Source organism: Hyperolius riggenbachi, chromosome 10 (genome assembly GCF_040937935.1).
Source record: "Hyperolius riggenbachi isolate aHypRig1 chromosome 10, aHypRig1.pri, whole genome shotgun sequence".
In the NCBI taxonomy this organism is placed as follows: Eukaryota; Metazoa; Chordata; class Amphibia; order Anura; family Hyperoliidae; genus Hyperolius; species Hyperolius riggenbachi.
Window position 1 is genome coordinate 82,044,587 of NC_090655.1, and position 18,390 is coordinate 82,062,976.

The 18,390-nt window shown below is 42.1% G+C and overlaps 1 protein-coding gene across 1 annotated transcript in view; it reads right to left on the reverse strand.

The window, feature by feature from the left end:
• The window catches only part of REEP3 (receptor accessory protein 3), a 196,985-nt gene that overhangs the window by 110,200 nt on the left and 68,395 nt on the right, over positions 1–18,390 (reverse strand). Inside the window, exon 2 of the mRNA XM_068255117.1 lies at positions 77–149. Coding sequence (XP_068111218.1) covers positions 77–149 — 73 coding nt within the window. The remainder of the gene's footprint in view (positions 1–76; positions 150–18,390) is intronic.

An 18,390-nucleotide genomic window follows, 5' to 3' on the forward strand; every position in this document is an offset into this window, starting at 1 on the left:
GATTCTGACATATGCACTTTATTATATTGGAGAAGGAAAAAGTCATTCTCGCTCCATGTGCCAGTGTGTTACTTACATATTCTTTCACATTTTTCGTCTTCACAGCCTTGTAAGAGTTATATGCCGGGTACAGCATACCAAACACCAGCCTGAAAGGAAAGGAAAGAGACTGTAAGAAAATAGACAGAATGCCAGATCTAAAATAAACTGATCAGATAAACAGTTGTATCTATTCTCCTCTTAAAAATATATCTTTTTTTTTTTTTAGATATTTCAGTTTTATTTCTATATATACAGATAGTCCCTGGTTAACGAACGAGATAGGGACTGTAGGTTCGTTCTTAACCTGCATCTGTTCTTAAGTCAGAACATTGTGCCATCTCTGTCCCCGTACCTCCTCTGTGTCCCCCTGTGTGTCCAGTGTCTTCCTCTGTGTCACCTCTGCCCCTTCTTACACAAGTTTACAAGCCATTTTTTCTTTGAATTTTTTTTTAAAGTCGAGTTTCTCAAAAACTACAAATCCAATTTGATTTTTTTTTATTTGACTTGTTCCCATGGAAACACAGAATCCATGCCGTTCGTATTGGAAGGTCGTTTGTAAGTCGGGCGTTGGTAAGTGGAGGACTACCTGTACACTTTTTAAGTTTTTCATTGTCAATTTTAAAATAGGTTATTTGATTTCAGCCTGTCTGCACTGAAATCTGTACAGGCCCATCATTGAGTCTACTGTTGTACTTCAGATATATTACAGTACTGTAGCTACAAAAGGGTAGTAAATGCTCCAATGACATAACACTGGTCCAGCTAGGCGTTTTTGACAGCTGAACCCAGGAAACATAGGATTCGTAGAAAGGAGGCTTTTTGGTCCCCTTCAGCCCCTTACACACTCCTAGGAGTCCTGGTTCGCCATGAGCATGCTGGGCTATCTGTAACTCAGGAAACAGAGATGTTGCAGGAAACAACAACTTATCAAAGTTGTGTCCGGCTATAAATCCCTCCCCCACCTTCTTCTTTCAAGGGATATAGAACTCACTGCAACCTGCCTAGAAAACATTAAAAATGAGAAGGATGAAGAGCAGTCACACATTTGCAGTCACACACCAGCCACCCACCAGACTTGCCAGACCAGGAAGGAAGGGAACTGCCTATAATCTCAAATCGTAAACTTTGTTTTTCAGTGCTCTGCATTATATTTACCACATAAGGCACAAACCTAAACCCGCACACACATGAAACAAAGCTTGTGTCCTCAGAACGTACAGCAACTCTTTATTTACCCGGCCGTCTTACTGCACATTCAGACAATAGCGGTGCATGGATTTTAAATACCAGCTGGAACAAAGCAACTTTTTTTTTCTTCCTTTTTTTTTTAATCTGGAAGCTGGTTTCAGCTGAATCTAATTTATTATGTTCCGCACTGTGAGATTTATGGCTGGTCTTGCTTGGCCTTGTCTGGCAGTAAAATGCCCTGCTTTCAGCTTCCCCGGCTGCACACAGCAATTAATGTAGCATTCTTCCACTGCAGCCTAACCTTAGAAAACCTTGACAGCGTGTTCCTACAGAAATGCGCAGGGAATTCGTTTTCACAGCGTCACTTTTTATAAATGACTCCAGGCTAACATATTCATGATTGTTCTGCACGGAAATGTGTTACGGTACAATGAAAGAGTCTGGCTTTTCTTTTTTTTGTAATAATTCAGATTTGTATTAATTTTAGATGAACACTGATGTTTGGAGACTGAGGAGGAAGGAGATATTGTTCTGACAGCTCCCAGACTTGCCCTGGGGGACCGGTCCGAGCAAATGGACGGGGACACCAAGCAGGATTTTGAACCTAATAGGGCTACTGTAGGTCTTCAGCAGCATGAGGTGTCCATGTAAAGCGTCGGACAGGTTAGATAAGGACATATTACTATTACTATTGTGTGTGTATATAGAGCTGACATTTTCCGCAGCACTTTACATAGAGTACACATTTAACCATCCATCAGAGCATAGCAAAGAAATGAACAGCGCTACTTAAAAACAGATGAATGCTTACCTGCAAAAAAGTGCAAACCCCACTCATGGGATAAAATACACAATGAGCATACACATGACCTGTCTACCACTTGGAGGATGTTAGTTTCCACTAACAGCTTGCATGCAATTTGTTAGGTACTCGTCCCTCCCACTGTCGAAGAAGTCTTTTTTTGCGCAATTCTCAATTTTACTGGTAGCGCGCCCAGGCTATGCATATGCATAGGTAGAATTTAGTTAGTGTTAGGTCCCCTCCCATGGAGGAAAGACTTCTTCGACAGTGGGAGGGACGAGTACCTAACAAATTGCATGCAAGCGGTTAGTGGAAACTAACATCCTCCAAGTGGTAGACAGGTCATGTGTATGCTCATTGTGTATTTTATCCCATGAGTGGGGTTTGCACTTTTTTGCAGGTAAGCATTCATCTGTTTTTAAGTAGCGCTGTTCATTTCTTTGCTATGTTTGATTGATTTATTTCTGGTCAGCTGCTCCCACTTAATAGTTTTCTTTTGGTGTATATGCAGAGCCTCTGTTTGGGTTCAAGGTGCGTTTGTAGTCTCTGGGGGGGCTCAGCGCATCTCTGAGCTGAGGCCATTCAGAGGCGGCCTGGTGATGCGCTGATCCCACTTTTTTTGTGCATCCATCAGAGCAGCTCATATTTGAATTCCTTTTCACCCCATTAAAATTTTTATTGAATTTTTTGAAAAAGTAACCGGCATTGAGAAGCCATCAAATGATACCAGTTACAATATTTCTCTTCGTACAGCACAAGAATACTAGCAGGCTATCAAACATGTGGAAAACCAATTTTATCTGTGAATAAAACTTAGTTGCTTATAGTGAGTCATCAGTTGCTAACTTAACTCAAGGTACAGGCAATAATGGAGGCAATTCAGGACGAGTTGAAAAGAAAACAAAACATTAAAGAGACACTGAAGCGAAAAAAAATTATGAAATAATGATTTGTATGTGTAGTACAGCTAAGAAATAAAACATTAGGAGCAGAGACATGAGTCTAATATTGTTTCCAGTACAGGAAGAGTTAAGACACTCCAGTTATCTATGCAAATGAACTATTGAGCTCCAAGACTTTCAAAGTCGCAGAGAGCATTGTGTTCTGAAGGTTGTTAACTCAACTGTCAGTCACGGTATTTTATTTTTCTGTTTTCAGTTCAAAAGTTCACTGGCCTGCTCTGTAAAATCATATAGAATGCTGAGTAGTGTGTAAACTGCAAATATTAGAAAATGATGCAATGTTATAAAAAAAAAACACTATATAACTGAAAACAACAATATGACAATATTTTCTTTGCTACTAATGTTCTAGTAATTATCCATACTATACAACCGATTCATTATATCAATTTTGTTTTCGTTTCAGGGTCTCCAAGTAAAATAATATACATCAATTCTCACTTAAAGGATACCTTAGTGCTAATTAAAATGCCAGACTGATGCCCAGTGTGTGTGGGGAGTAGTGCATAGCCTTACCTCACCTCCCGTGGCCCGGCATCAGTCTCAGTTTGCTTGCTATGCCTCCCATTCTGCGATTCCCGGTTGGCGCACTTTGCTCCGGACATTTGACCCTATGTTCGGGTCAAAGAGCGCCAACCAAGAAGCACAGAATGGGACACATAGCGGGCAAACTGATGCCGGGCTACGGGCAGCTGTTTGGCATTTCAATTAGCACGAAGGTATCCTTTAAGCATGAATCCTGTTAGTTCTAAAGACAAGAAAGGAGGAGGACCAACAATTATTGTGCATCAATTATTACATTACTGTACATCACTATAGAAAAAAAAATAAAGTGGCAGCAGAAGTGTTCAGTTTTATTGTGAAATTAAGACTAGAATTTCAGGGATTTTGCCACAATTATCATAATTATACAACAGCCCTAAGAAGAGGGCATGTGGTGGGATAGGGTCTCCTCACCCAAACATCAGTTGGTAGACATGTATAGTCATACACCTGTGCTTGTTGAGATCAGGGACCACCATACACTCACTAGATTTGTGGCAGGTGGTACTGAATGCAGAGAACCATATAGCATGGCTTACACAGTGAGGCCGCGCTGGTTTACATATAGGAGCATGGCTCATAACCTTTTAGAGGGTCCCAGGCAGCGGTCTGGATGGATCCAGAGGCTTCTCTATCACTAATAACCTGACACTTGAATGGCGGTTCTTGGCTTTGCTTAAGGACCACCATCGCGAAAATTGTAAAATTTAAAATGCATTTAAACACATACAAATAAGAAGTAGGTTTCTTCAAGAGTAAAAATGTGTTGCGAGCAGGGTGGCTGGCCAGCATCTTTATATAAATCCTTTGCAGGAAATGTCTTTACAAAGAATAAAAACCTTGCTGAGAATCCCCCATGAAGAGATGGACTAGTTCCAAACCTGTTGCCTCTGTCAGATTTCTTCTGCTGTAAGTGACAACAACATAGAAGAAAAATAATTTATGGCTCATTTTACTCTGGAAGAAATGAACTTCTTGTTTGTATGTGTTTATATGCATTTTAAATGTTATGATTTTAACGATTGTGGTGCTTTAAAAGGAAACAAAAACACCACTTTTTTTCCTGGTTTCTAAAAGCTATAGAAACTGCCATGTTTCCCCCTCCCATTCAAGCTGCCAATAATTTATCCAGAGGAATATGTGAATAAGTATCTGTGACTTCTGTAAACTCTTTGAAGCACAGTGTCCAATCTACCCTCCAGCCCCCCCCCCCCCCCCCCCCCATCCACTTAGTGATGAAAGCTTTTTGTTTTCTCTCTGGTAATGTGCTCAATAAAATAATTATGTGAGTCCGTATCTACCTGAAAATTCTGTGGTCCGACAGACCTTAGAAGCAGACTAATAAAACCCTCTGCTAAACTTTTAAATGTAAAAAGAAGAGGTAATTTTTTTTTATTAATGAGCCACATTGTTGGCATGCATATTAAATGTGCTATTGAGATGCCCTGCGTGCTAAAATGGTGCTAATGCTCAAATCACTCATGTCTACCCTTTTACTAAACTATTTCTACAGCAAAATACAATCTGTGATCCACTCTCTAAAGAGAAGGTATCACAACACAGTCTGCATGCTACTAACACTGAATAAAATGAACATTCTGATTGTTCTATAAGTGTCTGCTCCACATTGTATTATATACAAATATTTCACAGTATGTGACAATCTCATTTGCGCAAAAGAAAAATAAGGTGGGGGCTGGAGACCGAGTCTGTTTGGCTGCTCCTCTATTATATATTGTTCCTCTCCTCTTGTAACACATAAAACGCATGCGAGACATGTCTGTGCTCAGCAACAACAAACTCTTCCCCTTTCCTCCAGCAGTCATTCTAATAGAACTAATAAGCACAGTTATTGCATTGTTTGCAGCTGTCATTACGCACATCATAAAAAGGCTCTCGCTTCATTCACGTTCTGCTTCACGCAATCTTCTCCGGTCAAACAAAGGGAGCTAGTAAAGCCTCGGTGCAGACACAGTACATTCTTAGACATTTCATACAACATTATTTTAACTAATTGCGCATAAAAAGAGTTTTGTACTTCTTGCAAAATAGAGAAAAGTATTGGTGCTAACAAATCTTGGGCTTGATTCACAATGCATGAGATAAACAAATAAGGAGAGATAATTCATGAGATAAATAGATAAGGAGCGCTAAACCATGAGTTGTGCCAAATAAGGAGAGCTAAACCATGACTTATGTGAAATAAGGAGAGCTAAACCATGACTTATGTGAAATAAGGAGAGCTATACCATGAGCTAAACTAGATAAGGAGCTGTAAATCATGAGATCAGGAGTATAGACATTTAAGAAGAGATAATTTGTAAGTTAATAAATAAGGTGAGATAATTTAATAGAAAAGCTTTGTGAATTAGGCCCCATATCCTCGTCTACTCCTCTAGGACCTAAAGCTGCCTACTCACTCTGAAGCACCCCCCCCCCCCCCCCCCCACACACACACCCTTTGTCACATGGGCCTGCAGGAGGAAAAAGTATTGCTGTAGCCATTTTGCTTTGCTGCCCCCAATGGCTGTATATTGTAATGGGTAAGGCATCTGCCAAAGGAGACCTGGGTTCGAATCTTGGCTCTTCCTGTTCAGTAAGCCTGCAGTGAGAGACCCTGGGCAAGAGCTTATACAATCACAAGGGCTTAGAAAAGTGCTGCCAGTGGATCCAAAGTCCTATACATTGCCTGCACCACCCCCCCCCCCCCCAAAGCCCCAAACACTGCATATATATGGTGCGTTAGTGCCCATTTTTAGTGCAACGTTCAGGGGTGGGAGCAATATGGATCTTACTATGTGCTGTACCCAATTCAGCGACAGCTAGGTGGGAGGCAACTGCATTCCAGATGTGGAACGTGTTGAACTGCAAATCAAAAGCTTGGTTGATCACTGCTCAGCAAAGGCTGGCTTCACACAGCTCAACCATCCATCTAAACAAAGTGACAGGCAGAACAGAAAATTGCAGTGGTATCGATAATGCAGAAGTCAGGTCAGCTAACACCTAGATGAAAGAACTAATAAAATATCGTTCCTTGAAAGGTTTGACACCCCAACACCTTCAGAACAGCCTCAATCTAGGTGGACTGACAGATCACAACTTAGGCCTTGAATCCATGGTCCTTAAATATAACCACGATGTCTCAGCCGCTTTTGACGCCATAGCTCCCTTAAAGATTAAACGTTCCGCACCATTACATCACGCTCGCTGGTTTGACAACTCTATAAAGGAACTAAAGAAACAGGGACGCAGACTGGAACGAAGGTGGCGCAAACAGTCTCCTGATGACAAACTTTCCCTAATTGCTCACCTGAAAAAATATCAAACGATGATTAACAAAAAGAAGTCCTTATTCCTGTCTCACGAAATTGCAAATGCAGTCAACAGACCTGCCCAACTCTTCCGCACGGTTGACAGTCTCTGCAATCCATCTTGCAGGAAATCCAGCATCAGACCTTCACAGGAACTGTGCGAGAAATTTGCCCACTTCTTCTCAGACAAAGTCTCCTCCATACGATCTGCCATTCAATTCACAGCCCCAGAAACCCATGCAGAGCCATATAACAGGTGCAAAAATAGCCTACCACCATTTTAAGGTAATCACTGAAAAAGACATCTTGGATATCCTCTCAAACCTTCGCCAGACTACCTGCGATCTGGACCCTGGCCCCACTAAGTTCATGTTGAAATGCCCTGAACTATTTACACCGGCATTCCACAAAATAGTCAACGGCTCCTTACAAGAAGGGTGGTTTCCCTCTACTCTGAAAGAAGCAATCGTCAGGCCTCTACTCAAGAAACCATCCTTAGACCCAGATGCTCTAAACAGCTACAGACCTGTCTCAAACCTCCCCTTTCTGGGAAAAGTTATTGAAAAGGCTGTCTGTCACAAGGAGCCCTCAGTGGCTGACCGCACTTAGCCTTCTAAACGGTGCCAGCGCACAGATCGTGCGAACTCTGGTCGCAGTCAATGCGCAGGAACCGTTAAGAATTAGCAGCAGACAACTCAGAAGGGAGCCTGTGAGACACGGGTAATTACAACGTCACCTACTGGTTCAGAGTAAACTGCCACCACCGCGGTTACTATGGGACCGTGGGGCCCACTAACTGACTGACTAATCCTGCGAATAAAACGGTTAAACACACGATATTCTGTCTAGCCAACAACAAACAAACAGTAGCGTATCTTCAGAGACCCGGGATCATTTCTGTGTGTGCTGATAAGCAGGGTAGCGAAACAGTGAATGACTTGGGGAAAGTCGTTTATTCACGCAATATAAATAATTAATATATACAGACAATTATGAAAATCAACAATTATTAAAACAGTAATAGCCAGTATGAAAAATAAAAAAAGGTAGAAAAATACTTAGTTCCTGGAAAGATGTCCTTATTGTGGGAAGAATCATAAAGTTCTTGGTTTCAAAGTCCAGAGTTCAGACCAGGTGGATGCCAGCATATCCTCAAGCTGGCATCTGATGAGTGCAAGATGGTTCAGTGTGGAGGACACTGAGTTTGGGTCCTCAGCCATTCTTATGCCCCTGCTTCAGTAGGAGGGAGTGAGGGCGGGGAGCCATACACCCCCTTCAAAGATGAGATGAGCCCTCCCCTTGTACAGGGGCTAGAAATCATATCTACCCATATATGGGCTCTATCTCACAGAACCGTACAGGTCAGGGCAGATTTATTAACATTTTCAGGTCTGTCTCGATTTACCCAGCGCCCTGATACCAGACATGAGGGGTGGGACCCCTGTGGTATCACCAGGGCACTTTGAAACTGCCTAGCTGGCAGTCCTTACCTCCGAAGGTTCTGAAACTTCCTCAGAACCAGCACCGGGGCTCATGCTACACTTCCCCCACGTTTGGTGAAGCTGCCATCTCAGGAACCCCAGAAATATTACAGATCTGGGAAGTTATGGATTATGCCAGGATGAGACTCAGGTTTATTCAGGATGTTCTAGCTGCTAACAGCTGACTTTCCTTTGATCTTTAGCAGAGAGCAGAGTGTCCAGACCTCCCGTGGATTCGTAGCCTGCTTGGCTGCACCTAGGCATCCTTTGGTTAATTAACATCTCCATGAGATCAGCTAAGTGTCACCTGGTTCCCAGAGCCAAAAGGGAAATTGGGCCTTCCACAGGGAATATGTCCAAGCTAATTAACACCTCCCCCCAGGCTTTCACTCAGCTAAGACAGATTCCCCAGCTGTTTTAAGCAGAGGGATACTACACGTCAAATCTTGGTTCTATTGATCTGAGGCGCACTTGATGCAGGAATCGAGTGCGATCGTTCTTTTCTTCACGGGCGTCCAGGACGCGCCTGCGTCCCCGCAATCGTCCGTGACACTGTCTACCTCCAACTTGAAGCCAGGCTCTCCAGAAACAACATCCTTGACCCTCTTCAATCTGGTTTCAGGAAATATCACAGCTGTGAAACAGCCCTCACCCAGATTTGCAATGATCTGCTCATTGCAAGAGACAAGGGTCAATGTTCCATCCTGATTTTGCTCGACCTCTCATCGGCTTTTGACACAGTCGATCAAGAAATCGTACTCAACAGGCTACAAGAGTACTGTGGCATAGATGGCATTGTTCTCCGGTGGTTCAACTCCTTCCTGGCTGGCAGAACACAAAGGGTAGCCTTAGGGCCCTTCCTCTCCAACCCTGTACCACTAAAATACGGTGTACCTCAGGGCGCAATATTATCCCCTTTACTGTTCACCATATACATGCTGCCACTTGGAGAAATCATACAAAAACATGGCCTGACATATCATTGCTATGCTGATGACACCCAGCTATATTTGTCATTCAAACCTGATGTCACAGACCCTACTCCACAAATAAACGCATGCTTAGCTGAGCTTCAGGAGTGGATGAATAATAATTGGCTAAAACTTAATGCTGACAAAACTGAGGTTCTTGTTATCGAGGGCCAGGGCTCAACAGCAAAGCAGCCAGTCTCAACCAACACCGCTAAGGATAGGGAGCTCAGACCTGAACAACTCAGACTGTGTGCGCAGCCTGGGAGTACTGATTGATGGGAAATTAAGCTTCAGGAATCAAATCTCAGCTGTTGTGAAACATGCCTTCTTTCACCTAAGGAATATTGCAAGGATTAAACACCTAATTCCTTCAGAGGATCTTCCAACCGTAGTTCATGCCTTCGTCACATCAAGGTTAGACTACTGCAACGTCCTCTACACAGGCCTGCATAAGAAAGACTTACGCCGCCTGCAATTAGTACAGAATGCCGCCGCAAGGCTGTTAACGAGCCAACCCCGCCATTGCCACATAACACCAACCCTGAGCTCACTCCACTGGCTACCGATAAAATGGAGAATTCTGTTTAAGATTGGCTTACTGACATTCAAATCCTTGCACAATCTGGGCCCTGGATACCTGAAGGACTTGTTGCAACTACATCACACCCCCCACAATCTTAGATCAAAAGGACGTAACACCTTGGTCACCCCCAGAGTCCACCTCAAAACCTTTGGAGACAGAGCCTTTTGTCATGCTGCCCCTACACTTTGGAACTCCCTGCCACACCCAATCAGGACAGCCCCATGCCTGGAAGCATTTAAGTCTAAACTGAAAACCTACCTTTTCAGTCTGGCATTCATGAACATCTGACTATCTCCTGTGTAACACAACCCAGCCTGAAACCCTGTATTAATCTGAGACACAGCTATGCGCTTTGAGTCCTATGGGAGAAAAGCGCTTTACAAATGTTATTGTATTGTATTGTAGATCTAAACAGACAAACCATAAAACACCATTAAAGGATACCTGAAGCGACATGTGACATGATGAGATAGACATGTGTATGTACAGTGCCTAGCACACAATTAACTATGCTGTGTTCCTTTTTTTTTTCTCTCTCTACCTGAAAGAGTTAAATATCAGGTATGGAAGTGGCTGACTCAGTCCTGACTCAGACAGGAAGTGACTACAGTGTGACCCTCACTGATCAGAAATTCCCCTTTTTACCTCGTTCTTGCTCTCAGAAGCCATTTTCTGCTAGGAAAGTAATTTATAGTTGGAATTTCCTATCAGTGAGGGTCACACCGTAGTCACTTCCTGTCAGCCACTTACATACCTGATATTTAACTCTTTCAGACAGAGAAAGAAAAAAAGCAACACAGCATAGTTATTTGTGTGCTAGGCACTGTACATACACATGTCTATCTCATCATGTCACTTCGGGTATCCTTTAAACTGCAATACAAATGAAACCAAGGGCAGACAAAACACAAATACCGTAGAGAAAAAAAAGTCAACTCCCAGCTGCTGGATCATGGTCATGTTGTGGAGGAGAGGGTCAACAGTCATTAAAACCCTTCATGACCATAGATGAAAAGTCATCACCTCTTACTGGTTTGAGCATGGTCATGTTGCAGAGAGGGTCATCAGTCACTGGAACCGTTGACTCACTCCTTGAAGGATCTGCCTGAAGGTCTGTTCATTTTAATACAAAGAACCAGGGAGAGGTAAGGAAGGCTTTTAAAAATGCAGCCTATTTGTATATTTTTTACCATTACTTATGTCTACCTTAACCTCTATACTACCATGCTGCTTTGCCCCTTAAAGTAAACATGAGACAGGGGAAACAAGTTCTATCTTACTTACTTGGGGCTTCTTCCAACCCCCCTGCAACCTTACAGGTCCCTGGGTTTCACAACAAGCATTCAGTTCAGCCACCCTTGGAAAAGACGCCTTAAAGAAATAAGGAATTCATTTCTAGGTTTGCATAACAATAAAGCCACTTTGTGAACAAGGACTGGACCACAGACTGAACCTGCTCAGCCAATTTTAAGTTATACTAAATAAGATTGTTTCCAACCCAAACAAAAACGCAAACTCTAAACAAAATTGCAAAAACACCTAATTATCACCCATCTAAAATTGTACGAGAGGTTTGTAAATGCACTCACATTCGCACCCGGACCTCCCCACGCAGAGATCACATTTGTTTTATGCCCTTGTAACACCCAGAGCTTAATTCTCTTTTCTGCTGTTGCTTTGGCAACCCGAAGAACAGCACAGCAACAATGGCCTTTAATTCACGACTATAGGAAACAAGAGAGAGCATGGAGCTGGCCAGACTCCAGGCTCTGTGTTTGTCAAGGTTTTATCGACATGGGGGGGGGGGGGGGGGGGAGAAGGGAGGAAAAGGAAAATACACACCTGGAAAAATAGGGAAATTTAAACCATTTTCCCTCCTCAATAATAACATTCAAACAAAACACAAGAAACAAAATTCACTCTTGAAAAATCAATAACTCCCAAAAAATGTAGAAGCAAATCTAAAAGCGATAATTAGGGATTTCGATGACTTGCAAATAATTCTGACTTGATGCAGGATTATGTTAATTTTGTATGCAAATGTATGCAGCTTGAAAAAGGACCAAAGTCATTCTGGTAGACAGTGGTGTAACGGAGAAGATTGGGGCCCCAGTGTTACATGGGGCCCCAAGTACTCTATGGATGTCCAGCCCCATAATCCACCATGGACAGCTGCAGTGTCTGAGTAGTAGAGTAAGGAAACTGTGAAGGTTTACCACTATGCAATGCACATAGAGGTGTTCAATACCAGCATAGCACCAATTAAAAGCTAATAAGATGGATGAAGGAGGGCCCCCAGTGGACCCCTTTGGTCCAAGGGCCCTGATGCGGTCACAACCTCTGTCTGCATCCCCTATTGCAATGCCACTGCTGATAGAGGTTGATCTTTAGCCTACCCTTGGTAGAGGTGCCAGAGTCTCAAATGTAAATGCCTGCCGCGTGGTACCGCTCAGCAACACACTTCAGAGTCTGCCTCTGCGCCGTCGTAAGCACTTCCTCCGCATCACACCACGAATGGGAATAAATGTGGTTTACATGCAAGTGGTATGTAGTTAGAATTGGGCAAATTAAATGTACTTCCTGCAAATTCACAGCTACATACACTTTCAATAAGTTTGCATGTAATGTCATTGTCCCATCAAGCGCATCAAAATCAGAAGGCGTCCATAGTCGTTCCTACTTTGGTGGACCAAGAACGCCAACACAGTCTGCTGCTCATCTTACCAGATGAACAACTATTCACAGCCAAACACACTGCCTGCAGGCCGATAGTCAAGCTAATACTCCATAGCTATTGCAACTTTTTGGGTTTCGGTATTTGAATTTGACATCTGTATCCAAGATGGAGTTTCTTTGTGGGATGCTTTGCGGAAGGTGGCAGGATCAGGCTCACATTTTTAATTCTCTCAACAAGGAACAGATCCGCAAACTTCAGTTGAGAGCATAAAAGCAGGTTATCTTTTTGCAAAAATCCAAACATAAAACAGACATCCACAGGGTCAAACTGAAGCGTATCAGGCTCAAGGTGTGCCCTTAGTCATAGTGCCACAGTGAAACTATGACTAAGGGCACAACTTGAGCTCGAAACGCGTCAGTTGATCCTGTGTATTGTTGATGTCTTATGTGTGGATTTTTAAGGTAACCAGCCTTTATGCACAACCAAAGTTTGAAGTTCCCTTCCTTGCTTTTTACTACGGCCTAGCCCACCAGATCCTGCACCAGTGAGTACGTCAATGGGGGTTTCAGAGGGTTTGGATTTTTCTCTTGATTCCATTTAGTACTCTAACCTATTGTTTTCTATGGAAGCGAACCATGTCCTGGGAGACGGGGGTTACAATCTATAAAGATGGAGGCCAGGATAGTGATAGGAGACAGCCTGCTGATAAAGAAGGGGATGGGGGGTGGGGGGGGGGCAAGGTTGTTGCAGGTGAGAATGAGGGATATTTGGGGGATGTCATTTTTGTTAGCTGGGGGACTGGGAGATCATTTTAGGAGAAAAATAATCCCGTTAATAGGCGTTAAAAGCAGAACCATATTCATAATACAACATATGTTCCATTTAATTATCAGACTCATGAGCGTCTTTATAACATGATTCACTTACCAAGAGACACCAGACACCCAAAGCGAAAAACATAAAAAAAACTTAAGACGGTATGGCAGAGACACAATAATATATGTAGAATGATTAATATGGCAATGAGGAATATGCTAAACACCACGTATTACCACCCATTAGGTATGCAGAACGCATCACCGGCACAGATTCCTCACTGGTAGTCATTACACGACTTGTCATTTATCTTCACGGCAGAGTCCATGTGCTCTGCATACCAGATTTGTTCAATACATCAGACAGCTCATAAAAAGATGTCATTCAATACAAGTTATAAAAGAGCTCCAGGACCTGCTGTTCAAAAATCTACATTCTGAAAGGATTCAAGAGGGAAAAAATACAGTGAAATACAACAGGATCCGTTCAGGTCTAAAAATAAAATCCTGACTTATAACATATCTACCAGACTCTACCTTCTATTCTTTACAGCCCAACTCAAACAAAGATATAAATATTCTATTTCACAGTAAAGTAAGAAAAGTGCCCAAATTGTGCCTTTTACACATCAGATAAAACCTTTGCAGCTAATAGTCCTTTTTTTTAAAAAATGCAGTCCATTAGCCTGAAAGAACTAATTTGGTGGGTATCAATGGGCGGCAGACTTCCCATGGTGCAGTTTGCCAGGTGAATCCAACGCGAACGCCCATTTGGTAAAGCAATCTCCATCCCTATTGGCTATTCCAACCCAGTTGATCTTAAAGGATACCAGAGGTGACATGTGACTTGATGAGATAGACATGTGTATGTACAGTGCCTAGCACACAAATAACTAAGCTGTGCTCCTTTTTTTCCTTTCTCTGCCTGACAGAGGTAAATATCAGGTAAGTGCCAGTTCCTGTCCGAGTCTGGACTGGGTCAGACTGCAATGTGACCCTCACTGATAAGAAATTACAACTATAAAACAATTTCCTAGCTGAAAATGGCTTTTGAGAGCAGGAAATAGATAAAAAGGATCAATAGTTTATAGTTCATATAAAACTGTGGAATATGTTAAAGTCATTTATAGGAAAAGGAAGATAGATACAATTGTTCATTTCATTCGTTTATTTAATTTTAAAGGTCATGCTGGGTATTATGGGAGAAGAATTTCCTGCTGGAGACACAAGTAGTAGTTTGTGAACTTGAACAGTTGTGAACATGCAAATTCCAATGCAAACACTTTGCAAACTCCATTACTGCTCTTGGGATAGTGCGTATCAGTTAAAACCATCCCCAAACCATATTTCAGCCTTTGTCTTCCTCAGGTGTACATGTATCCCAAGAAAGTTTTAAAGTAAACATGCAGAATACAGCCTGAGCTTAAAGAGGACTTAAAGTCTCCCACAAGAGAGAGGGAAAACACAGAGAACCCCACCCTGTTAGTATTTAGAGAAAATGTCTAATTCTCCCTTATCTGCAAGTAATGAGGTACTGTAATTTAGCTCTCTCTGATCTGTGCCGAGGTTTCTGCTGTTCAGACGGCTATGTGTAAATACAGGGAGTTAACCATTTCTGTGCTTCCATGAAACCAGGAAGTAACTATAGTGTAGAATCTCAGTAGGGGTTCTGTGGGCTGTAACAAATAAATGTTTTTCTGTAAAGGTTATTATGCTGCGGCTTATGTTTTAGAGCAGTGAGGAAATCCTGGGTTTAGGTCCGCTTTATTAATGTTGTGTGTGGTCTGCACCATTTGTTCTTTATTTCTTTAAATTTCATCCTGTGGTAAACAAAATTGGACAGGAAGACATGAATATTGCTGAGGAGAGCTGGGGAACTACCCAGAGCGAAGTCTTGCGAGAACCAATGGACAGCGGGGAATATGGGGCATTTACAAGTACGAATAGGGCTGTACTGATACTTGTGGTGGTAAAGCATAATTAGCTGACTGAGAACAGGAATTTCAGTATAGGATGATGGGACAGCAAGTTGGAAGAAACCGCTTCTCCATAACCAGGTTCTATAAATGGGGAGGATGCACAAAAAGCTCCACGATATTGCTTGCATAGATAGAGCATGGCAATAGTACCGTTACCTCCAGCAGCGTGTACTGTGACTTACCTTATTAGTGTATTCCGTGGTACTCTAGTAGCGTGACCGTTGTTATAGTATCGCATGTTACCATTATTAACACTTGTTACCATAGCAATGGTCATGCTTCTAGAGTACCGCAGATCACACTAATAGCACAACTCCCAGTACACGCAGCCAGAAGTAACGGTAATATTAATGTGCGTTGTCTGTGCATGCAATATTACCATGCTTTTGTCTCCATTGAGCAAAGTTTCTTCTCAATTCTCCGATTGGGCCCGATCCTTTTCACTTTTCCTTCTAAATTTTCTCGCAGGTGATATTTTCACATCTTATCAATAAAATGCCTTTTAAGCCACTGCTAGCAAGAAAAGTTATTTTAAACAGAAGATGAAAAATTTTCTCCTAGAGCAGTGATCTGAAAACTTGGCTCTAAAGCTGTTAAGGAACTACAAGTCCCACAATGCATTTGCCTTTATGAATCATGACTGTGGCTGTCAGACTCCTGCAATGCATTGTGAGCTGGAGAGCTAAGTTTGCAGATCACTGTCCTAGGAGAAAACTTGGGCCCATTGTGCAAAGGTGTGACCAATCAACAAAAGGTGGGCTATGGACCAAGTTTCCCCAAAAATAAGACAGGTTCTTGTAATAATTTTTGCTACAAAAGATGTGCTTATTTTCCAGGGCTGTCTTATTTTTCCCTGAACAACACACTACATTTTGCTCTTGAACGAAAAAAAAACATTAAAAAAAAAATCTATACTTGTTCAAATATAGTCTTGTGAACACAATCTGTAACACCATCATGAATTTCTTGTGACTCTACTTCCTTTTTCCATGTTTAACAATCTACATTTACCAATATTCAGTAACAAGAATAAACATTTATTCAGATACCCACTTAGGACCGGAAGCAGCCACAACGTTCTAATATAACATAATGGGCTCTGGAGTGGAGTGATGCCAGCAGAACTACCTGATCTGTGTGTAAGAGTCCAGCACTTGCCAACCCTTACGGTACTGTTTTTGGTCTCATTTGAGGGCATCTGCTTTCCTTGGTGGAAGGACAGATTACCCAGCAAGCTCATGGTGAACCAGAACTCCTAGGAGTGGATAAGGGGCTGCAAAGGACCAAAAAGCCCTCTAACTAAAATGCTATGCAAACACTTTGCTTCCTAAAATAGAAAGTATTTGTGATTAAATAATTGCAAATACCTTTTTTTTGTTTAGTATAATATCTTAGTAAGAGAGCTTTTTGGTTCTTTGTAGCACCTTACACACTCCTAGGAGTTCTGGTTCACCATGAGCTAGATGGGTAATCTGTAACTCTGGGTGCTTCAAGTCCTACCCCGTAGAGCCACATTAATCCATGCCATGTACCGATAAGGATCAAACAATCCAAAATAGTTTGTATGCATGTTGGATTATTGTGGCTCTGTACATATAACATGCTGACACATCATTGCATTCCAGCAGATCTGGAGGTGTGTTTAGGAACAGGAACAACAAAGGATGATTTGCATATTCAGCAGTGATGCTTCATGAGAGACATCAGATACTCACTCCAACCTGAATACAGGTAATCACAAATACCTTCTGTTTTGGTGAAGGGTGGTCAGTCCTGCTGCATTCTACCGTATTGCCAACTGATTTTATCAGTTTACATGTATACCATAGCTGTCTGGACACTATTGGCATTGACTTTTTATGAACTGTAACTAGAGCTTATATTTGGAATAGGGCTTATATTTTCAGCATCCTGAGTTCAGCAACATTTTACTTGTATTTTCACTTGACTCAATCTAATGACTAGCAGATCTTCCTTTTAATTATCCATAGATTTATATGCAGAATGAATAATATTGAGTTTACAGTTTATATTGTTGACTATCGACCTTTTTTATTTGTTTCCAGAACTCAGAAGTGTTTCTCTTGCCAAGTAAGAATTTTATGGCCTGTAATTAGTTATCAGCAAGAACTGTGCTAAAATCAGATTGAATTTTAACCTTGGATTTTTAACCCGTACAGTGAGGGGGTGTGACAGTTTTATGTATGCTCAGGACTGTACACATGCATGTTTATCACATTGCGTCACATCGCTTCAGCTACCTGTTATTGCCAAACACTGTGCTGATGCAGCGCTCTCTCTATACGTTCAGTGTTCAGAATGCACTTTGAAGGAGCACAGACTGAACACCCTGAGATGATTGCCCACAAAAGCATAAACAGTCGGTTTGCTCTTAACCAGGTATTTTAAAAGTGAATGCTTGACCAAAGACCCTTTGCAGGATCAAAGCAAGCTCTTCCCCAAAGTGCCTACACTAGAATCTGTCCATTGGCTACCTATAACCCAAAGGATCCAGTTTAAACTTCTCATACTATCATACAAAGCTATACATAAGCTGTCACCACCTTTTACTTGCTAATCTACATATACCATCCCACCCTGAACTTTCACGGCTCCCGGGAGGCCCTCTTGTCCTCTAACTTAGCCACTTCCTCTCACACCTGCATCCAGGACTTCTCACGAGCATCATCTCTCCTTTGGAATACTCTCTCCCAGCCTGTCCACCATGCTCCAAGCCTGGAAACCTTCAAACATGCGCTCAAAACACACTTGTTCAAACAAGCCTATAATTTGTTACAGGTAGCATTGGAGGCTCACTGCCTTATCCCCTTATCCCCATCCTTCCCAAATGTCTCCAACCCACTAGATTGTAAGCGTTCAAGGGCTGGGACCTACTCCAAGTGTTTCTTAATCTGCCGTAATTTATCATATAAACAACTATGTATGCATTTGTATAGCTGGATGTCTCGAGTATACAGAGTTTTGAACGTCTCATGTATCTACGCTCCCCGCTATTTATTTTGTACAGCGATACGG